The sequence below is a fragment of the Diabrotica undecimpunctata genome, chromosome 8 (assembly GCF_040954645.1).
Source record: "Diabrotica undecimpunctata isolate CICGRU chromosome 8, icDiaUnde3, whole genome shotgun sequence".
Taxonomy (NCBI): Eukaryota; Metazoa; Arthropoda; class Insecta; order Coleoptera; family Chrysomelidae; genus Diabrotica; species Diabrotica undecimpunctata.
In genome coordinates this window covers 137,782,940-137,806,863 of record NC_092810.1, presented here as the reverse complement: position 1 = coordinate 137,806,863, position 23,924 = coordinate 137,782,940, and the positions used below count along the sequence as shown (strand labels likewise).

General features: G+C 33.4%; 1 protein-coding gene across 1 annotated transcript in view; it reads left to right on the top strand.

Annotated features, from left to right (window-relative positions):
- The window catches only part of hob (bridge-like lipid transfer protein family member hobbit), a 102,496-nt gene that overhangs the window by 66,191 nt on the left and 12,381 nt on the right, over positions 1 to 23,924 (top strand). Inside the window, exons 16-30 of the mRNA XM_072541133.1 lie at positions 1,317 to 1,517; positions 2,235 to 2,428; positions 3,745 to 3,984; positions 7,554 to 7,659; positions 8,898 to 9,085; positions 9,704 to 9,865; positions 11,716 to 11,838; positions 13,014 to 13,227; positions 13,704 to 13,913; positions 15,283 to 15,431; positions 18,747 to 18,944; positions 19,358 to 19,633; positions 21,698 to 21,927; positions 22,608 to 22,755; positions 22,816 to 22,909. Of these exons, the coding sequence (XP_072397234.1) occupies positions 1,317 to 1,517; positions 2,235 to 2,428; positions 3,745 to 3,984; positions 7,554 to 7,659; positions 8,898 to 9,085; positions 9,704 to 9,865; positions 11,716 to 11,838; positions 13,014 to 13,227; positions 13,704 to 13,913; positions 15,283 to 15,431; positions 18,747 to 18,944; positions 19,358 to 19,633; positions 21,698 to 21,927; positions 22,608 to 22,755; positions 22,816 to 22,909 (2,733 nt within the window). The remainder of the gene's footprint in view (positions 1 to 1,316; positions 1,518 to 2,234; positions 2,429 to 3,744; positions 3,985 to 7,553; positions 7,660 to 8,897; positions 9,086 to 9,703; positions 9,866 to 11,715; positions 11,839 to 13,013; positions 13,228 to 13,703; positions 13,914 to 15,282; positions 15,432 to 18,746; positions 18,945 to 19,357; positions 19,634 to 21,697; positions 21,928 to 22,607; positions 22,756 to 22,815; positions 22,910 to 23,924) is intronic.

The following is a 23,924-nucleotide window of genomic DNA, read 5'->3' as shown; positions in this document are numbered from 1 at the left end:
GATGTCAGCGTGCGTAGCGGCGAAATATGACAAAATTGGAATCATGGAATCTTTTTACGCATAAATTTTATCAAAAATGTGTGCAAATACATGTTGCGTATTTAATTGTGCTAATAATAGCAAAAATAGTAAGTGTAGTTTTTATAGGTTCCCAAAGATTACATATAAATTAGAGAAAAGAAAAAGATGGATCCGTGCTATTAATATGAAAAAATATCACATAACCTCATTTTTATGCAATTGAAATAGGAAATATTTCAATAATTTACCTTAAATGATATTTTATAAGACTTCAAGCTAACTGCAGAGTGCCTGATGATTTTAGCTTTTATATCATACCTTTTATCATTACTGTTTTTAATTATATGCTCTTTTACGTGAAAAACTTGATTTGCCAGTACTAGATTTTTCCCTTTCTTTTCCGTTTGGGGTTAAAAAGATATATTATGATGAATTTTGAGAAACCCAGTTTTTAATACTACATTTATTTTGTACATAAACTGAAAAAATATAATTAAAAAGTTAATTATTAATAATTGTCAATTTCGCCTGTATTTAACAATGTCAAACATATGTCATATGTTTAACCTGAAAATTGGTAGGTCCAAAACAGTCAGATGAAGGCGGTAGGTGTCGCGTCAGTCACGCACGGAGCGAATACGCTGTAGAAAAAGTGTTTCGCCCAAGAAATGTAGCTGAGATAATTTTGAACAAAAATTTGTATTAGCACTTTTTCTATAGAATGAACCGTTCTCTCAGAAACAACGCTTGAAGCGACTAGTGGTTTTGAATATCATTTACGCCCGCGAAATAAATTTTTTAAATGAAATTTTGATTAACTCGGCGGTAAAGATTCGATATCTTTTGATCAGAGTATCCTATCGATAAAAATCAAAATGCTTTTTAAAGGTGAAGAGTGCAGCTTTCGTATTCAATTTTTAGCATTTTGCTGCATATGCAGTTAGTTTCTATAAAGCTGTTAAATAAATAAACGTTCCGCGATTTTTGCCATTTTTTACCATTCTCATGAGATCAACAAAATTTATCACTCCCATATCTTATTTTTTATTTTATACCTCTTTATTTTTTACTTTGTTTCTACCGTAATCAACAATTACTATGGCAATACTTTTGAACATTTAGATTTATTCCAAATACCTTTAATGAACTTGTGTTTAAATTAATATGTATTAATAGAAAATATTCCTTGATTCTTTCTTCAGTTTAAAGATCAAATTATACAAATCACTTGTTTGGTATAATTTTATTCAATATAAGTTAAACATTTCTCTATACAATGTTATTTTTGTTCGTAGATTTCAACCAAATATCTGCACCATCCAGAGATCCTTCACCACCTTTATCATTTTGGGATAAAATGAGACTTTTACTGCACGGTCGACTTACTATGGTCGTTCAACAACTAACAGTTCTACTACATGGTTCATTGGATCCTTATAATACTACCGAAGAAATGGCGCTGACTTGGGAGAAAGTGGTGATGGATTGGACTAATGGTAAAACACAGTTTTGAAATATTTTACTATGTCATTTTCATAATGATCATAATGTCAGAACTGAACAACAATATAAATTGTTTCGGGTTCCAAAACAACTAAATCCAATATGTTTTTGCTTGCTGAAATTAATAATCACCATGGAATTGTTCAGTTGGCCCTTACTTAAAAGATAAAGTTAAATGTTGATTCTTAGCGACACATGTTTTCAGTTTGTCTTATCTTAATGTTAACCTGGGTGTTCTTGGTTTGGATGTGAGGTTTCCATGTTAATCTCTTTGAACGTGAGTGCTGACGGGTATCTGACACTTATTTCTTCGATTTGTGAAAGTAACTAGTCGATTTGTTTTTTTAGACTAGGTCTTTTTAGGTGCTTTTGTTGCCTTCCAGATTATGTGATTATTCGGGTTTAACATTCAAATTTCGACTTATTTGCCATCTATCTCTTGCTCTCCGTTTCTCAGCTATTAGTTGTCTGATATAGAGTGGTGTTTATGTTTTCTTGTTTTCGAGTTAGTGATGGTGTAGCTCTATATGCATCTTGTTGAATTTGGCAGGTGAGGTAGTTTCAGAATGAAGTTTCAGCTTTGTTATTTTTATCTTTTAATCTGATTTCAAGATTTAGACTTATAAGAATAATTATAAGTTTTTATCGTTCGATTATACAATACAGTATCCTTTTTTGCTAGTTTATATTGTACAATCTGTATGTTTTAGCTAAATTTGTTTACAAAGGAGACCTCAACGTGTATGTTAGAACAGCTTCAAAATATGATGATGTCCAACTTTTGAAGTTGCCCAATTTGAAGTTAATTTTAGGCATTGAATGGGTGTGCCTTGGAAATCCAAATGATCATCACAGTGTCGTGCAATGTGCACCTGATAAAGTTCCAGAATATTCAAGTAATCAAGTAAGTGTTTATTTAATACAAAAAGGTTTCGATTCGACCGTTACTTAATGAAAAGTCATTTTATATAACAATAAAACACTGAAAACTTTTGTTTTCACAACTTCCACAAAATTTATTTTAAATTCTTATCACTACAACTGTTTCAGCAGAGTTCCTTTCTTAAGTGATCTATTTTTGGTCTGTGTTTACACTTTATAGTCTTTAACTGAATAGGTTGAGAAGGGGAGAACTGTTCGTCTCAAGTTGGTCATTCAGAATTATATATGTATTTTTAATTTTTGTGATTTCCATAGATTTTAATAAAGATAGCTTAAGGCCTTTATTTTGGATGCGAAGAATTTGAAATTCGTCATTAAAAGAATGATTCTGGTCTAGAAGGTGAAGTGATTACGTAGAATCTGTTTATCCATTATTGAAAGCCCTTTTATGTTCTGCTATACGTTTGTTAAAAGTTTTACCAGTTTGACCCATGTAGGTTTTTGGGCAGTCGCTATATTTAAGTTTACACCACTGTGTAAGTGCTTGTTCTTTTGTCTCTTGTTGTTTTTAAATATATCTGCTCAAGTTGTTGTTTCTTCTGAAAGTAGATCACTTAAGAAAGGCACTCTGCCGAGCTGTAGTGATTGATCTTAGCTTCCATCAAGAGTTCTATATAGTGGAACTCTAGGGGTAGTTTACCCCCTGCATGGGGTTGATTAACTCGAACTCACTGGATACTCATAATTACTTTATTAGGTCTCTAAGTAAAATAAGAGAGAGAGAGTACCCAGTTAACGGATGACAACACTAGCTTCGACTGTTAACTCTTAATTCTTAATTATCTACTCCCGTTAGTTTCCGGGTATTTAATTCACGTGCGTTTGTTTATGCATTCTTGTTTTTCTAATATAATTTATACACATTATTAAATAAGCTTTTGATTATATTGCAAATTTCACTAGGTTCTAGTTACACCGATATTTTCAATGTCATAAACAAACAATTGCATTGAGCAATAAGCAATGAATAATATTATTAAAAGGATTTTAAATTTTTAAACTGAATTGGGTTACTTAGATCTGATTTCTGGATGCTTAATTAAATCCTGTTACAAGGCAACTAGTTAAAGTATCTATGTCTAAGCTTGTTTTTCCCTCTGTTGACCTGCAATGCCCTAGTTTCTATGATAATGAGATAATAAAATTTAGGCATATTAAAATAATCGATGGGTTCTATGATTATCCTATTTGTGGATTTCCCTTTGGGAGAAAAATATATATAATCGCTTTAATAAATTAATATGTCTTTTCAAAATATTTTATTAAATTACTTTGTAGGTTCATGACTCGTTTCGAGCATTTCGCTCTCAAAACGTAAATCTTAGTATCGTATTAGAAACCCGTCCCGTTCCAAACGAGCCTAACAGTTGTCCGATTTTGCTCTTATACGGAAGCACTTTAAGATGGATTGAAAGTTTAAAATTGATTTTATCTGGAGTAACTAGACCGACTAAAAGAGGAAGGATTTTCAACAATTTGCGACCTCGGAAGATACAATTAAGTAGACATTATAAAAGGGTTAGTATAATCGTTTTTATTAGTTATCATTAAAACTGTAATAAAGATTTTGGTAGCAAAAGAGATTATGAGGTATTGTTATGTTTATGTAACTTTTATTCACACTTATTTGACTGATGTTAGCTACGCTGGGGACTGGCGTAACAGTATGCTAAATACTGATTTAATAATTTATTTGAACTAAATTGAACACTTATATGTGATTGAATTGACTTATTAACTGGCTGATAAATTTATATGAAACAGTTTTCTTATGTGTGAAGCAATTAACGAGAATATACTAGTTCTCTTTTTTATCGCGAGATAGGAGAATCTTCCTAAGACACCATTTTACTAGTGCCGGATGGTAGTGTGATATTTCTATTTACGTATCTCTTTAGGAGTACGTGGTGAATATGTGCGATTTTTGTTTAATCCTCTCTTATCCGCTATCTTCTCATCTACTTTACTACTTTACATTACTATAAAATCTCTCTCATTTTCAACACTAACGAGGTTGTAAATAATTTCGCAACGGAGCATTTATTCAACCAGATCGTTCAATGTTATCTTCTTGGTGGACGTTAATCTCACACTCACGTCTTCGCATAAAAACACAGTATGCTTCTTAGTATTTTCGTATTCTCCATCAACCTCGATCAACCAAAATTTGCAGCCCTACTCTGCTATCTGCAAGGAGTATTATATCGTTTGTATATCTGAGATTATTCGCTAGTATTCCGTCAATCTTTCCTAAGCACACATCCTTGCCGTACTCTTATAGGTATATTTTTAGATTTTTGTTGGTCTACTCGTATTATGGATTTTTGATATCGGTATAAATTTTTCGTGATTCTCACATCCTGATCATCTATTTCTGTATTTCGTAATATGATTGCAAGCCTTCTGTGTTTTATTTTGTCGAAGGCTTTCTCAAAGTCAAATAAACATATGAATTCGCCACAGTCGACATCTCGACAACATTCTGTGAGTGTTTGTATAGTAAATAATGCCTCTCTATTGCCAAAGCCTTTTCTAAATCTCAGTTGGATTACTGTTACGGAGAGTCAAACTAGGTAGGCTGTCATAGGTAGTAGGATGTAGGCGGACATATGCTCCGCAGTATTTTCGACTCTCCTTACTGAAAATCATGATTTTTGTTTTTTTTTGCGTTCGGAGTCATTCCATACCTTTCTCAGTACTGCCTAGTGCGATCAATCAAAATTTGTAGCCCTTCTCTGCTGTCCGCAAGGAGTATTATATCGTCTGTATATCTGAGATTATTCACTAGTGTTCCGTCAATTAATATGCCTTCATTGATGTCTTCTTCTTTAAACATCTTTCCTAAGCACATATTAAAAAGTAGAGGTAATTATGTAATAGACCCTTTCTTCTTTGAAGAAACAGTAAACGGAGAGGTTTATGTAGACTGATTAGTAAATCATTCGTCAACACTTAACATCCGTCAAAAACTATGGTATGTACATGACGGAGCTCCTTCTCTTGGCCAGCTATTTAACCAGAATTAAGTAATGTTAACTTTTTCTTCTTGAGATGTATTAAATATCTAGTGTACTGTGAAACTCCAACAACAATTGATGATATGAACGTCAGAATAAGAACATCATTTCATAATTCTACACCACAAATGCTTACAAACGTAAGTAGATCATATGAAAACCATCTTTAAGTCTGCGTTGACGTTATGAGAGCTCATATCAAACTCATATTTCAATAAAAACAACGATTTCTTTATCTAAGTTTTTTCATTTTTATTTATGTGTCGGTTTAAGATATTTTTGTAAATAGTATTAAACTCTACAATGCTCAATTTTTAATTTTAGATTGGAAAAAATTATATGTATAGCTATTTTATAAAGAAGTCCGAAAAAAATACTTAAAAAAGTTTAAAGTTATTTTTTTTAATTTCAGGACATTTTCAGTAATGTATCAAATTTGATATATTTGATTTGGGCAAAATTATATATAGGAAATAAAATACCTTTATAGTACCTTTATAGTATAATATTTTTATTGATGAAATTGAAAGAAACAGTTTGAAGCCTTATTAAAATATAAGTGCAAACCACATTTGTCACCTTTAACATAGTGTTGTGAATTTATTAAAAGGTTCAATATTTATAACACTTACGAATTTAATTTACTTTTTATTTATATTAATTTATCTTACAATAATTTATATATCCGAACGTAACAATTAAAATCGCGAGCGCGTCTTCAAAATCAACTGTCCCTTCCAAATAAAATGTCCTGTTAATATACAGAAATTGCCGTTATCTCGAAAAGTCGAACACCTTCTCGACTAGACTGAGTGGCAGCAAACAGGTAAGGGCAAACTGGATTTCCCATCGACTCGCCTCGAACTTTGTTTTTATAACATCGTGTGTCAGGTATTCATGACCTAGAAAATACTCGAATAAATAAGGATATTAGTAATAAACATGTTTACAGGTTTTTAATATGACTCATATTTTTACGTAACAATAGGTTAATTTTTTACAATTTGGCTTTTTGCATCGGGTTCGATCGCTAGTGTAGATTGGCCAATGTCCTACAGCATCTGTTCGAATATCTTTTGGAGGAATATAGCTTGTTGATCCTTTCTTTTTCTTCAATTATATATCCTGTTCAATAGAACTTGTAGATGGTCGTCCTCGCTCATTTTCTGCTGTATCTTCCAGTTCTGCCCTACTCAGCTTATCTTCAAATACCACTGGAATATTTGATATGTCTATATTTTCTAAATCTACATCATTATTCAAGCCTTCAATATCACTTACATCACAATCATCTTCACTATCATTCCAATTGTCGACTATAACTTGCAATTCTTATAATTCTTGCAATTTAATAAAAGTAAGAATATAAAACCGCATCGAAGAATTCGATAGGAATTTCTTGATCGCAGCATTTTATAAACTAAAAATATTGAGCGAAACCTGCCACAAATATAGAGTCTTTAGTAAATCGTTTCCTTTCTTTAAATTGCAATAAAAAAAATTACGTGAGAGACATCATCGACATTTTTTTATTCGTTAAGCCTCTCCATGTCATATATGGAATACATCGTTTAAATGTCCTCCGCGGTTTCCCTGAATGGCTCGCATTCTAATTGTCCAATTTTCTATGATCCTATGGCGCATAAATCAGACTAAATTTGACCGATGGCATGGGTTATGTGGACTTTAAGAGCCGCTGTAGTTTGTGGCTTATTCGCATAGACCTGCGACTTGAAAACCCCACCAGAAAAATCTAACGGGGTCAAATCACCTCTATGTGAGATAAATATGCCGCTAAATTGCTCGTTGCATAATACAATTCATTATGTAAGGTAAACTTTGAAGAAGGAAAAATGTAGAATATCTTGGTTTAAGAACCTGAGGACCGCTTTGGAGGATGGTTGGATACAGCAGTGTAGAGCTATTTAGAGCGGTAATCAACAGTATCCTCACAGTCGTGATGATTTATAACTTTCAAGAGAAGATGGAGATGGTTAATTTTGTCTTAGAACTAATATTTTACACTATAGTATTTTTCTTTGTTTTTATATTTACCTTTTGTTACTTTAGGTTCATCTACTTATGGGATTGCATAAATTTCAAGTATGCTACTGGATGTCCTTTGCGATGCAAAGAGGATGTGAATTATTTGGCGGCCGATTATCATCTAGTTCAGGTAACTATTTGCTCCAAACGTTATGAACTTTTATGATAAATATTTTGAAAAAAGTGGCAAACCTCATTAATCATTTCAATCATTAAAGCTTAAAAAAATATCCAAATCAGTGTCGCCAGAGCAGCCGATCAGAACGAAGATGGTCACTCTCGCCGGCCAATAATAAACGGTTTTATTAACTGCTTTGTTATTGTCCTTCCGACGGAAGATCGCTGCTGAGTTGCAAACAAGAAATGCATAAAAAGGAAGCGCATCTTCCGATCGGGATTAAGTCGTTCTACATCTTGACCCCAGCTAGACCTTGTTGGCCGAGTGCCTTTTCAACTATTTCTGCGTTTTTATTACCTGAGTGAACATTTCTTCCCATTAAGAAGACTTCGCTTCGAAGACCCAAGAGCTCTTTAGTGTGTGAATAAACACGAAGCCTTCTTGGCTACGATATTATTCAAACCAACAAGAGGTATAGGAACCGGTGTTGTTGACTGTTGGTCTATCTTTCGTCGAGGTGAAGAAAAGTCCGGCAACGAACTTATAATTACCTCACGGAAGCCATCTAACAGCTCGGAGAGAACGCTCCCTGTCCGGATAGATATCGATCTTTAAAATAGGGAAAGACAGATTGTCTTAAAGCTATTTCAGATCGTGTCATACTGACACAACATTCCACTAGACCTAGACGATTCCACTATTCCACTATTCCACTAGACGATTAGGAGTAAATAAAAGTCCCAGGCAAACTTATAATTACTATTCAATCGGTAACCGTGCTGAAGTAGCACTTTGTCGCTAAAATCTTTCGACAGAAATAATAAAACCCCGTACGGGACTTAAGATTGTTTCACGAGAGGTGGCCGTACGGAGTGAAGGGCCATCGAACAGTAGACTCTGCGGACGTTCCTATACACCTCGTGGAGTGTGTTCCTGGACACACGTTGAAGCGTGAATGGCCGGCATCTCTGTGGGATCCAAGGCATCCACCGTGCTCAGAATACTAGATAAATTATACATGTAAGACAAATATATCATTCACGTAAGAAAAACTCTAACTGTTTAAAGTATTCCGCATTGCTGGTGGCCCCTTGTTAAACCATAGACCCTCCGGTGAGCTTCTCGCCGAGTGTGGAAACAAGTACATATAAATTCCACGAGTAAGAAGATGTACAACAGTTTTACTTATTCCTTTTTAAACAATCATATAATTAGTAATTTTAAATATTCAAAAACGTATATTATTTCAGAACATACACTATCGTTGGTCGCTATCGACGATGGTTTAAAGCATCGCCCAAAAGCCGAATGGTCTGTAGTATATATGAACTCGGAGTTAAACGACTTTGAAATTTGGCTAAAAAGTGCTTTACACGACGAAATGGAACTTGAATTACCGTCTCCTCGACAACCTGTAGAAAAATGTTATTGTCTATCGGTAAGTAAAATAATTTAGCTTTTTAAAAAATAATAAATATAACTTGTAACAAACCGTAACACTTGCGGCCGTGACGGCTGTTACACTGTCGGTGAGGCAATCGCCAAAACCGTTATGGGTGGGAGTGTGTGAACGTTAATTGTGTGATATTGTAAATTGTAAAAAGAAATTGTAGGAAATCGCATTTGCAACAATTTCAGTCGAAGATTCAGACTTTTGTCGAAAAGTGGAAAATGGCGGAGATATTGAACAAAAACGGTTCTCCTTTAAATTCAAGTTGGCGACGGAACGACGGATCGACCAGCGATTGAACCTAACGTAACATTTGGATTTAGGCGCGATTTTAAATGTACACTACTCACTACTATTGATTTAAATATTATTAATTGAAAATTTGGAGCAGCTCGCCATGCAAGGTTAAGCCTTTTTTCGTCCAACCCCCTTGGACTAAGTTCACATCATTTATCGTTTTCGGCCTGTAAAGCGGGGAATTGTTAAAGTTATAGAGCAGTTGTTTACAGTGTATAAAGGTATATTTATTATTGTATGAATCTTTATCATATTTACTTAAAAATAACTTTAGAACATATCAAATTTACTTTAAATGATTTTATTTAGGTTGCGAAAGTTTCATATGGCAGAGAGACTGTGTTACCTAATCATGAAAGAAATAAAGATGTACCCACTCACAGATTAGTTGTATACGACTTGAGAGGTGCCTGGACTAAAAGTAATAGAAATGTAGCATTTGCATTGTTTGACACATTTATGAAAACGATGGTGAGTATGACCTATCTAAATATATTATCTTTTTATTTAAGTGTCGTGTCCTTAAAGAAGGTCGGCTATCTTCACTTTTGATACTGCCGCTCTAAACAGCTCAACAGAGGTTCAGTTGTATCATTGTCTCAAATTATTTAACCAGGATATACGTCGTCCTTCTAGGCTTCTTTTGCCCAGTATTTTTCCCTGCCCACCAATACTGATGTTCAGGTTGGGTACCAAATGTGTCATTATTTTTGTTTTTGAGATGTTTATATTTAAACCTACAGTTCCTGTAGACACATCGAGTTCCTGTACCATCTCTCTTGTCATTCCTAAGTCCTCAGCTATTATGACAATATCGTCAGCGAAACGTAAGTTGTTTAAATATTCTCCATCTATTTTTATTCCCTTTGCCAGCCAATCCAAATTCTCAAAAGCATGTTCCAGTACAGTATTAAAAAGTTTAGGTGACCTTGGGTCTCCTTGTCTAACCCCCCGCTCTATTTTTATGTGGTTACTATGAGTATGTAATTTGACAGTGGTTTAGTATAGTACCTATAGTCTAGCCTGTATTCTTTAATCGCCTCTAGTATTTTACTTAGCTCAACTGTCTCCAAAGGCTTTGTGAAAATCGCCAAATATTAGCGCTAGAGGTTTATTATATTCCACTACTTTCTCTATTAGAGTTTTTATGCTTTGTAGATGGTCATCCTGCCTGTTCTCTTGGTGAATTGAAGAGAACCAAGAGAACCTAAGACCTAATAGTTACTAATAAATAAGTATAATTTTTCTTCTTCTTTCAGTACACTGTCCGATTATCGGAGATTTCGGAGCCAGGATGTTCTTCTTCGGCCTGGGCCTTCCCTTCCGGCGATTTTACCCTGTATTATGAGGTTTAGAAGGTTATAACCTCTCTGGATGTCTCATTACATGGCCGAAATATTGTAACTTTCGAATTTTTATCGTTTTTGTTATTTCTGTGCTCTTTTTCATTCGATGTAAAACTATTTCATTTCTTATTCGATCAACCCAAATATTCGTCGATAAATCCACATCTCAAAGGAATCCAATTTTTTAATTAATGTTTCTGTAAGGGTAGAGCTCTCCATACCATACACCAATGTGGAGAATATGTAGTAGCGTATTAATCTTATTTTAAGGTTTAACGTAATATCTCTATTAATTAGAATTTTCTTTAATTTATAGAAGGTGGATCTGGCTTTTTCAATGCGTATTCTTATTTCTTTATTTATAGGTAATATTAGGTAATATTGTGGACTCTTTCTAACTCTATTCCATACGGTCTGATGATCGTTGGTTCTAATTCCGTTTTGCTGACAACTATAAGTTTTGTCTTAGAAGTATTAAGTTTTAGCCCATATTCATCACATACTTCGATTACTCTGTTTATAAGTCGTTGCAGGTCTTCCTCATTAAGAGGCAATAAGTACCGTGTCGTCTGCATATCCGAGATTGTTGACATTAATTCCGTTGATAATGCCTGTATCTTCAACTAAGGCTTCTTTGAAAATAAATTCGGAGTAGATATTAAAAAGTAGAGGCGATAGAATACATCCTTGCCTCACTCCACGTCGTATTTCCACTGCTTCCGTCGTGTTGTGTCCAATTCGTATATCAAAACAAATTTTTGATAATACGGAGATCTCAGTCATCAATTCCCACCTGTTGCAAGACACCTATAAGTTTGTCATTATTATAATTATTATAAGTATAATTTTTATTTTCTTTCTGCACTCATTTAAAGTTTCTTTCATGGACAAATCTAAATTTTAGTCAATGTTTTGTGTAACCATCTGTATTTTACGATTTGGGTTTATCGTATTTTTTATCATTATTTGTTTTAGAGAATGAAAAAAAATCTGTCCACTGATGCACTTAAAGGCTTTCGAAAAGATAATACCACCACTACCCCACTAAAAAGAAGAAACACAGATCCTTCAAATACCCCACCTAATAATTCCATCCAAGTAAGTATAAGATTGTATAACATAATTGCGTACAATGCTTGCAAAGATATAAAAAACTGATATAATGGTTCTTCATAAAAGTTTCACATTATTCACCAATTATTTTTTATATTACGTCCATTTTTTACTCATAAAACCTATAACCACGAAATTAAGCCGCTTATTCGTCCACAATCACAAAATTTTGAAAATCATCGTTTTTGATCTCCTCTTCTTGATTCTGAGTACTTACAAAATATATTTCATTTTCGTGGACATAATCCATGGTAGCATTTTCATTGGCTGGTAGGATTGTTAAAGACTAAAGGATGTCCTGTGAGCACCTACATAGGTATGCAATGCTGCGCTACGAATAATATTTTTTCATAATACCATAGCGAAGGTTTGTCAATCTAATAAAATAAAATAATTATAGAGCAACTATTAATAATAAAATAAAAAAACATTACTTATACTGCTACTTTTTTTCATGTCTATTTGTTTGTGTATGCGACTCATCGTAATGGTTTCAGTGTTAACAAAATTCTAATCAAATTAGCCCAACAAATAGACATAAAAAGCCATATTGTAATAGAAATATTACTTACATCATCGCTACCAGCTCCGTTTTTTACAGGTGATAAATATCTTCTATGTTGTTGTAAGAAGTTTGTTCGTAAATTGTTAAACGTAGCTTTTATCTCTGCCACACCTACATGTACACCAAGTTTGCACAATTCCGCCTTTATTTCTTCCAAAGCTTTTATTCTCGCATTCCTATATAAACAAGGATTTGCTTTATATAGCTCGATTAAACTTTCTATTTGATTATGACTCCACATATTTAAAAACAGAATATAAACATACGTAACATAACCTCCCTTTTAATTAATATTTGATCTTTTTAGTACAAGAAATTAGAACATGCACTAATTTTTAGTACTAAATCGGCGCGCGCACCTAATTTGTAGATACAATATTTTTAGTACTAAATTCAGTATTGAATTTAGCTTAATGGCAAGCAGACCTTAATCACGATTTAATCACATGCAACTGCATTTATATATTTATAACATTAACTCTAATATAAATATAATTAATTCTGTATTATTTCTATCATAGCTGTGGTTCTGAGTATTAATATGTCTTAACCGGAAAAGTTGTAATCGTAAATCACTTGAAACGTTTATTTTTAGGCAATACAATCTACCACTGCTGTACAAGATACACCTTCACCAATAAGCAAACTGCAATCTGGACACGCTGCAAACATGCTACAACAACTAATAGCCGAAGCCGATAACAACTCTGTCGTATATAGTGACGATCTCTCTTCTATATCTAGACAACAACATCTACAGGGACTACAGGCTTGTCAAGAAGATGATGTTTTGCATAAAAATTGGCAGAGTAAGTAATTAGTCCAATTTTTTCAATCAACATTAATTTTTTTTGTACAATTATGTTCTGTAAGTATATTCAGTATATACTATATAGTTGTCGGTCTCATAGCCAAACGTGCCAGGTGGACGAATCGCATTTACTTTAATGTGGATGATCTAGTGGTCGATGGTTCAGATCTTGGCCAGAAAACAAAAAGACTAACTTAATAGTTGTTAAATTCTAAATTGATCTGCTATTTACACCAGAATACGTTGGTCTATAGGATCGACTTATGGATGAACAGTACGGATGGGGACTTGCGGCTCGGTCTAACTCACTCCATAGATCCCTACTGGACGGGTGAGAAAGCTTAAAAGCCGGCATATAGGTATAGATATACTATAATAAAATTGTTATAGTCGGTATCTAGTTAAGCACGAATTAACGTACATTTGTTTTTTAATTTCTTCTGATATTGTTCATTAGTTATCGTTTTATTTTAGTTGCACTCGTCAATGCACAAGTATTATTGAAAGGTTGTGAAACTAAGGGTTATGTGATACTTAGTTCTGCCAAAGCAGAAATCGTACAGAGAATTCACAGACCTGCGTGGAAGGATAGAACACTTGTGTCGAAAACCACCTGGGTGGGAACATTAGAATGCATGCAGTATTATGCCACAGTAAATGCTGGAGAGAACGATACAGCAGATGGTAAATATTTTATATATAATTTATTTTGTAAATTAATTGATTTATATAATTAATAAAATACTTACATATTATATCGAATCTAAGTAACTGACTCAAAAAGACATGGAGAAAGCAGTATGAAAGATCAATAGTGAGAGAAAAGTGATGGGGATTCGATAACACTTAATCTTATATTTCACCACTGTTTAAATGAAATTATTTACTTTTTTTATTATTGAAATTGTTGATATAATAGTTTCACCATTTTATGATCACATAAATTAAGGATTCTTTAGTTATCTATTATAACAATAGGTCTTTTAAATCACTGTCTAAGGATATTAAAGACAATATTAACAAAAAATGGTTGTATTTATTACACTACACTTGACACAAAACTGTAACATTAAACTTAGTAACCTATCTTGCTAGAGCTTCCAATTCCTTAATTTCTTTCTCAGCAGCAGCTTTCTTTTCAGCGGCCAGTTTAACATCACGTTCTGCCTTAATTTTATTTTCTACCTCTCTAATGCCTGCTTCCTTTTTGGAGAGCCTATTTTGGTGGAAGGCTCCATAAGCAACTCCCAAAGCAAGAAAACTCCATCTTCCGAACTTGATTAAAGGAGAAACACGAACTGGAGCTGGAAGGGCAGACATTATTAGGGCTGTTCTTGCAGTTCTTATGGAGCCTTCCACCAAAATAGGCTCTCCAAAAAGGAAGCAGGCATTAGAGAGGTAGAAAATAAAATTAAGGCAGAACGTGATGTTAAACTGGCCGTTGAAAAGAAAGCTGCTGCTGAGAAAGAAATTAAGGAATTGGAAGCTCTAGCAAGATAGGTGTTACTAAGTTTAATGTTACAGTTTTGTGTCAAGTATAGTATAATAAATACAACCATTTTTTGTTAATATTGTCTTTAATATCCTTAGACAGTGATTTAAAAGACCTATTGTTATAATAGATAACTAAAGAATCCTTAATTTATGTGATCATAAAATGGTGAAACTATTATATCAACAATTTCAATAAAAAAAAAAAAAAAAAAAATTATTTACACTAAACTACATAGAAACAATAACCTACTGTATGTACTAAATTCATCATCATTCCTGTCAATACACTTTTATTTTCATTATTATTACAACGTATTGAGACTTGTCGGATAAACTATGGTGCTACGGTTTAATTTTCAGTCTTGCCACTTTTCCCATCATGTTTTACAGCATTTTACACTTACGTTTACACTTAGAACCATATCTTTATATTGTTGGCAGCTGCTTATATATTTATATTTTATGTGTGTACAATTATTTTTCTTGTACAATTTTTTCAAAATATGCGATGAACATTAATATATAACTATTTGTTTTACATGGGATATTTACTTTGTAGAGAATATAATGTGGCTTACAGTCGATAATATTCAAGAAAAAGAATCTGCCGAAATTTCTGAACCGTCTGAAGTTCCTAATATGGTGGGCAGTGGTGTATCAGTTGGAGCTGTAGTCAGTGATACTGTTGGTCCTAGTTCCTCTAGACAGGTAAGGTATTTTATAATATTTTTAAATCGTTTTTTAAAAAATACAGTTTAACAATTATTCATTTATGAGGGTGACTCACTGGCAACACTGAAATTTTAGACTGTTTTAACCATTGGCAAATTCCACGATTGCAGCAGCGTGTCATTTCATTAGTTTTTTTTAGGACTAAATTATTTTATTAGAAATTAATTCCATGTCTTCACTTCTCTTTCGATCACTCAGCGTATTTCCTGTAATTTTTCTCAGTACTCTCATCTCTGCCGTTTCCAGTAGCCTTTGCGTTGTGGTCTGTTGGATCTTGTTTCTGAGGCAAATGTCATTATTGGTCTTACACTGGCTTTATAAATTCTTGACTTCATATCAGTATTAATGTGTCTGTTCTTGATCTCTCACTTCTTTGTCCAGGTCTCCATACCTAGACAGTGTAATTCCCAAGTATTTTATTTCCATTACTTGTTCAATACTGATGCCATCAACTTCTATTTTACATCTGGTTGGTTCTTTGCTGACTACTTTTGTTTTAGTTTTCTGAGATGAAATTGTCACATTAAATTCTTTTGCTCTTATGTTAAATCTGTGGACCAGTCTTTGCAGACTATCTTCATCTTGGGCTATCAATATTGCGTCGTCTGAGTAACAGAGTATTTTTATTTCTTTGTTTCCCATTCTGTATCCTCTTCATTTGTTAACGCTTTTGATGATTTCATCCATGATTAAATTGAAGAGCATATGGCTCAATGAGTCCCCTTGTCTTTTTCCGCTGCCTATTTCTATAGGTTCTATAAGTTGTCCATCTATTGTGACTTCCATTTTGTTGTTTTGGTAGATGTTTTCGATAGTTTTTATAATATTTAGGAGAATTTCTGTTATACAAAAGATATATTACATCTTTGAGTCTTACTCTGTCAAATACTTTCTTTAGGTCAATCAGACACAGAATGTGTCAAAATATCACAGAATGTTTTTCACATTTTGGGTACTACCACAAAAACTGAAATTATACAAATACAAAACAACTTTTTCTAAGAGATTAAACAAATACTAAATAAAAAACAAATAAGTGAGCTGCATAGTAGATACATGTATGAACGGAAATAAATCAATCTTCGCTGCTTTCTTCGAAAATAGCATCCTATAAGCAGTCGGAGTAAATGCATTTTGCGTGTTCTAAGCACACGTGTTCTTCAATACGGTAAATTTTATTTATTCTTGTCCTAATTGATCTAGAAATACGTTTATTCAAAAATCGACGTTGCAGATGATCGTTTACTAGTTTCATACCAAGAACTTCTATTAAAAGTGTTCTAGTCGTTTTATCTATATCATTAGATTTATATTTGATTATTACAAATTAATTGATACCGGCTATACTCATTGCAGAATAAAAAATGATCATAGGCCATTGGCGAGTGGCTTGAGCGCAATTGTAGGCGGCACATATTTTATCAACTGGATATACTCCTCTTTGGGTTTATTATAGTCAATTATTATTTCTGGCTTGCCCGTAAATTCATCTAGCAAATCGTTGTGATGCATCGTTGAGAGCAAAATAACGTGTTTGTTTTTTTTGTTTATATATGATATAATCGTACATTTTTCTCTAAAAGCAAACATACTTGTTTCTTCTGGCCTCTTAGGATTAGTAAATTGAAGTGGAAGCTCTCTTTTGTTTTTTCTCATAGTGCTTATCATAGTCAGATGATGCTCGTAAAAAAATTGTCCTTTGTTACATTTCTGTGAGAATCAGATGTAGAACCAAAGGCGAGGAACGAGGGAAATATTGCTCGTATCAACTTTATATTGGCCAGGTGGCTGTTGTCCAACGTACACCCCTAGATTTGCAGTATAACGAAACTTAGCGTCTACTAACGCGTAAATTTTTATGTCGTATTTCTTACATTTATTGGGCATATATATCCTAAAGTCAGACCTGACACGAAAAGCTTCCAGTTTTTCATCTACCGTTGTATATGCTAATAATGAAAAATGTTTAGGTAAATTTAAATTAAACGAAGCGAAAGCTCTCACGGCTGCCAATTTATCATATTTTTGCCTCTCTAATCGTGTTTATCATCAAAACGGATGTGTCTGAGCAAAAACTTGAACCATGCAAAGGACATTGTCAATCTAAAAATATCTGGCAATGAGCTGTTTGTCCTAAAGAGATCTTCTGCATTTCTGTGGATATTTTTGATTACCACAGCTGTATATAAAAAACCCAATAGTGCCCTAAGTTCTAAAATATCTGTTTTATTTGCAGATTTATTACTGAGATTATAGGAACACTATAGTGCAATACAGATATTCGTGTTGTCTACAATTGTTTGCAAAACCTCTTCAGTAAAAAAACAACTCCAAATCTTTGATGCGCTTCTCATACGTCGTACTTCGCCAGTTACTCCAGAAATTTTTACTTTTATTATATTTTCACTATTAGTTCGTATTCGGGTTTCCTACTTGCTTCTTCCATTTAGTTATTCCATCCTTACCAATGAAATATGACACTCTTTGTGGAACATTCAAGACTTCTGAGATGGGCTCCTCAATTTCTTCTTCCATGTCGGTGTCGTGGTCCTGTATCTCTTCGAAATCTCCTTCCAAACTAGCATCGTCATCGTCAGGTTCAACTTCTGGCTCAGAATCAGAGAGAAATTCCGCATGACGCATTTCAATATAAATATGCCTATTACTTTTCAAAACTCATATTCAAAAAATCTATAAAAAAATAAGTTCATACCAATCAAATATACAGAACACGTAATCAGTATATCACTCACAATTATAAATCACATAAATATTTTTTATTTACCCTAGAAATAAAATATTTTAAAATTGAATCTTACCTAAATATTTGTTACAACTTGTATAACGTGCGGACTCAAGCTCTGCGATATAATATAGCAGCAGAACTACAATGTAAATTGTAAATATACTAGACAACTCTCACAATTTACTAAATTAAGTGTCCCCTTGCTTGAAGCTAGCGAGCACGCCACGACCGAGATCGTTACCAATCCTCAGAAATCGACAAATAATTCGACAAGCGGACTCACAATATGCACGTTAACCCTGAAAGGTTAAGTAAGAAAAATATTCGAAATCAATAATTTTCCTAAAATGAACTTTGAATCATTACAAAAAACATTAACTTTACAGAGAAGGAGGAAATAATATCATGGCAACATAATTATCTATAACTCAGGAATATCGTGTGGCGAAAAGAAAGATATATCACCTTGTCAAGACTTGAGAACGCCGGATATACAGTAACAAAGTTTGGCAGTATAAAACAGTAACATCTACCTTTCTTTTTAGTTACAACGAATAGTTTCAAGATGTAAATGCGAATTTTTCTATGCTGATTATGGAGATATAAGCGTAGATCCGGAAGGTATCAGTGAAATTCCACCACCGCCACAAGAGGAAGTTGGACCTTGGGAAAACAAACAATCAGCCGTTGATGCATTTACACTTATGCATTACGACTTAGACGTTTGTACGAATTCTTTACAAGTAAGTTATAAAAGTAGTTATAAGTTTTAATAGATACCGAAATTTATGTCAAAACATTTTGAAGAAATAAATTATACCTTGAAATTTTTAAGCCACATAATAGGATTAAAATAGACTTTTGATGAACCCCCATTGTCAAAATATGAAAAATAGTTATTTAACAGTTATTTATATTTTAACAGTCTTATTAATGAATTAAGGTAGTTAATTGAATAATGGTTTAGTAAAATAATTAAGCCAGATCTAGTATGACCTGTTTCGAATGTGATCCGAGCAACGGGTCTGTTATTGTCGTTAGAAGAATAATAATTTTAAAGTAACTATTTTTGTGGGTGCAAAAAAACAATATACCTAAAAATTCTAATTTCTGCGGCATCTTTGTTTACATAATTTATATTTTAATATGTTTTTAGTACGCAATGTTATTGGATGTAGTAAACAATCTATTACTATACGTGGAACCTCATAGGAAGGAAGCTCTAGAAAAATTGGCCCGTATGAGATTTAAATTACAGTTGCACTCGGTTGAAGATCAAAGAAAACCGATACAAAATCAACAAACGCTAGTAAGAAGTACACAAAGTAAATTAAGGAGGCTTGAAAAAGAAACATATTTGGTGAATAAAGCTTTAGAAGAAAATCCTGATGATATCGAGTTGAGACAAGAGTCTGATAGACTAGAAAGACTGGTAAGAGATCTAACTTGTTATTAAATGTCTTTAGGGCTTATTTCTTATTATTATAACGGCAACTAATGGTTTTATATGTGGCTTCTGACGAAATAAAACAAAAGCTCCGGAATTCAGTATGGCAATGCAAAATCTGAGTCACACCACCTCGACATTGTCTATCAAAAATACAAAACTTTATCTCATCTTCACCCATGTAGCTTTTGTAGGTTTACACAGAGGAAGACATAACAGAAATTCATTATACACGGATGCACGAATCATTATACACGGATTTCATCACAAGACTGAGTTAACAGCTTGCTAACAGCCAAACCTGTAATCGATAATAGTCAGAAGCCCTCAAATCGTGTAAAATCATTCACAGTTCGAAAACTAATACACTGCCGAGCAAAAAATTAGGATCACCCGGTAATTTGAATTTATTTTTTAACTATTTTCGGCTGTAACATTGTTTACTAATGGATTGCTTAAAGAAAACAACGTTTTTGTCCTTCAAAGTTTATCGAAAGTAACGAAAAGGAACAAGTTTCCTTTTATATATTAAATATTGAAAAGGGACAATTTAAATTTGATATGCTTTTTGTTGAAACAAAAGAAATTTTAAGAAATTCATTAGCGAGTATTCCCTCCTCTGGCAGTGATAACAGCTTGCAAATGACTAGGCATGCTTTGGATAAGAGTTTGGATCACATTCTGCGGAAGATTGTTTCATTCCTGCACCAATGTGTCGTGAAGTCTCTTGAATTTCTGAGGGGGGGGGGCACATGATTCCGTAAACGTCTCTTCATCTTATCCCAAACATGTTTTATGGGAATGATATCTGGACTACGAGGTCGTTAAGATAACCAGTAACTATCCGAGCAGTGTGGAGTGTGGGGCCGTGCATTATCGTGCGTAAATTTTGCATCCAAGAATAGCCGTAAACGGTAAAACATGGCCTTTTAGAAACTATGTCAGGTATCTATGCACAGTCAAATGTCCCATTCTCCATAAAGACTAACTCCGTGCGAGTGTCAAACGATATGTCTCTCCATGCCATAACTGACCCTCCACCAAATGGAAGTCACTCGGCGTTTCTGGCAGTTTCGCGCTGACTGCGGCCATCTTCTAACGCCGCTACAACAGAACTTATGCTCAGAACTGACAGTGACAACACTGCACAAACAATTTACAATTGACGTTAAAACCACAGAAATAAACACTATACTGGTAATAGTTTTTAGGAATTAGGGTAAGGAGCCCTTTTTATCTCAAACGATTATCGAAACAGCAACAGCAACAATTTTTTCCACTAGTAAACTATGTTACAACTGAAAATAGTAAAAAAAAGTAACAATTTCTAAAATTAATTCAAATTACAGCTTGACCTTAATTTTATGCTCGACAGTATACTTCCTGAACTGTGTATATGTGTGTAACTTTTAAAAAACCTATTCTTTACTATATGTTTGTTTCGCTTCTCTTCTTCCAACCGTTTAATACCGTTTTACCCTCCATTAAAAACCAAGTGTCGACTTTATTTCTTGATTATATTTCTTAATAATTTTATCAATTGTAAAATTGTTTTTTCGAATTTTTCCCACGTTTGATTAAATACTCTATAATTATTGCTTTTTTTCGCCCACTGACCGTTTATAGCTTTTTTCTACTGATTGTTTTCTCTTAAAGTTCCAACTCATACTTTTTCTTTTTGTTTATTGCTTTGCTATTTAAATTTGGGTAGCCCTCTTTTAGTTTGAACACTGGCTCCGTAAGTAGTTGTTAAAACTAAAACATGAGTCAGAAGTAAGTAAATTGTATTTTTTTTTGATTTTCTCTACTCTTCTGGCATAAAGTGAAGATTTAGAAAGAAATTGGTATTATAGATATTGTTAATATAGAGATCTTTAAATAGCTTGAGCAATATTTTGTTAATTGTGCAGCCAATAGGTGTAACCGAATAAATATGGTGGTCAGGTCATCCTGAAAATACTATTATAACCATGACGATAATGGTATTAAAGTTTGGTTTCTTAAAAGACTTTCTGATGATTCCAATCTTTTTGTTTTTGATATTTGTAGATGTACGACTGCAAAAACCAACTTAACGCACAAAGCGAAGAACTAGATATGATGTTGTCCTGTTTCAAAGAGACTCAACTATTAGTAACTTCTAGGCTAGCTACAACAAGAAGCGACAAGCCATTAACTGTTGTTAGAGCCAACGAAATTTGCTTTAAGCATGCACAGTGGAGATTGACTGAAGCCGACGGGCAGATTGGTATCGCAGATTTAGTATTAAGCAACTTTTTGTAAGTATCGATTATTTACTATTTTTATTGGGAATTAAACACAATTTCAGTTAAAAATACATTTATTTTAACGTTTGGATTTCCACTTCGGAAATCGTTCCCAAAATACAAATTTAATTTGCATAGTACTAGTGGGATGTTAATGTACAAGAGGTTCATGTATATTTAACGGTACATTTTTCAAATACACTGTTACACTGTTAAATGAATCTTTAATTTTACAGAAAAAAAAATTGGACGTTTGTGTGTAACTCTTTAGTAGAATAATATTATACCCATTTGGAACATGAAAAGTTACACATTGCCACCTCGCGGCTAATAGATGAAGTTAATTTAATACACTTTTGGTGATTGATGCGTATCAGTATGGAGTCCGTTAACATCACTAACACAAATATAACCATTTTTGAGTTGTGACACTTTTGAAATAAGGGTGTGCCTCATACCTAAAAATATTTAGGATAACTGAAGACACGTTTACCGCAAAATGCAAAATATATGAGTATATATTAAGGAAACGATTAAATGTAAACTGAAAGTAGACTGCCATATAATACAAAATGTTTTGGAATAGAGACATTATGAACTGGATTATTAGGATCAAAATATAAATTTATCTCGTTGATTAGAAACGTGTACTCACTTTTTGTGATATTTATTTTACTTGTCTTTATTTATAGGTACACTAAAAATTCCAAAAGCGACGATTCTGTAGAACATTTAATGGAATTGGGATATTTGAGAATGACTAATCTGTTACCGAATGAAATATACAAAGAAGTAATATGTCCGACTGAAATTCAATTTGACATGCCAATAGAGCACAAAGTAAGTGTAACCAATATTGCATTAATTTAGTCCTATAATTATATTTTTCCTTTTTTGTAGAAAGTGTTAAGGATCTTCTGCAGGGAGAAGCCACCAGTTGGGGGAATATCTGTCAAGGAAATTTTTGAAATTAATTTAGTACCATTAACTATAGGTATGTTTTATATTTTTGTACGTTATCTAATAGTTTTGTTGAGATTAGAGGATTCGCCCTGGACTATAGTTATTTTTTGGCCAACATATGTCGTTGTCTATGATCGTTTACCTTCAGCTCCTGGGTCATTTGAATTTTGTATGGGTTCAGGCCCAAGTCATGACGAAAAATTCGCTAAGTTATAGTCTTGTGAAAGGGTGAGTTCTTGTATGTGACGGGAAATCGGCTGCCTCGGATTCTCATGCACACTCTTACGGACAGCAGCGATGTTTTCAGCAGATTTTGCGTTTTGTCGACGTACGGGTGTTGGTTGATTGTTTATTGCACCAGTGGACTCAAATTTATCACCACATTGTAAATAGTCCTCTCGGTATTCCGACGATGGCGACTGTAAAATGGACAAAGCGCGCGGAATGGTGCCCGAACACAACTCCTATAAGACAATTTTATCATTTAGCCGTATTATTGTATATCCATCTAAGGTGATTTGGAAAAACAGAGTGAATAAGTGACAGCAATTTGACCGCTACAAACTGTTAAAGTTTGAAAGTCTACTAACTCCAAACTCAATAGGGTTCTTCTTTACACCAAGAGGAATTTATGTACCCAGTTTAAAGACTTTAATCCATTTCTTCAAGAAAAAGAAAAGGCATAAAAATATAAGAGGAAGGAGGAAAACTATTGCCTCAAATTTTACCTTCCGACAAAGACCCGACGGAATTCTTGAACCTAGAGCAACCTATGTACAAAGTTTCAAATTTGTAAGGCTTCAAGCAAAAGAAAAGGCATAAGATTATGGGATTCGAACATATTTACCAAGAACGAACATATTTACCAAGTTTCAAGACTTTTCTTTCAGTAAAATAAAGTAGCAGTTCAAGAAGTACTAAGTTAACCAAACCTGCTAGTGATTTCAGTTATCCATGCTTTTAATCATGGAAATGACAATGTAATTACTATTTTTAGCTAACTAATTAAATGTATGTTCTTTGCATGAGTTAATCAGGGTATATAA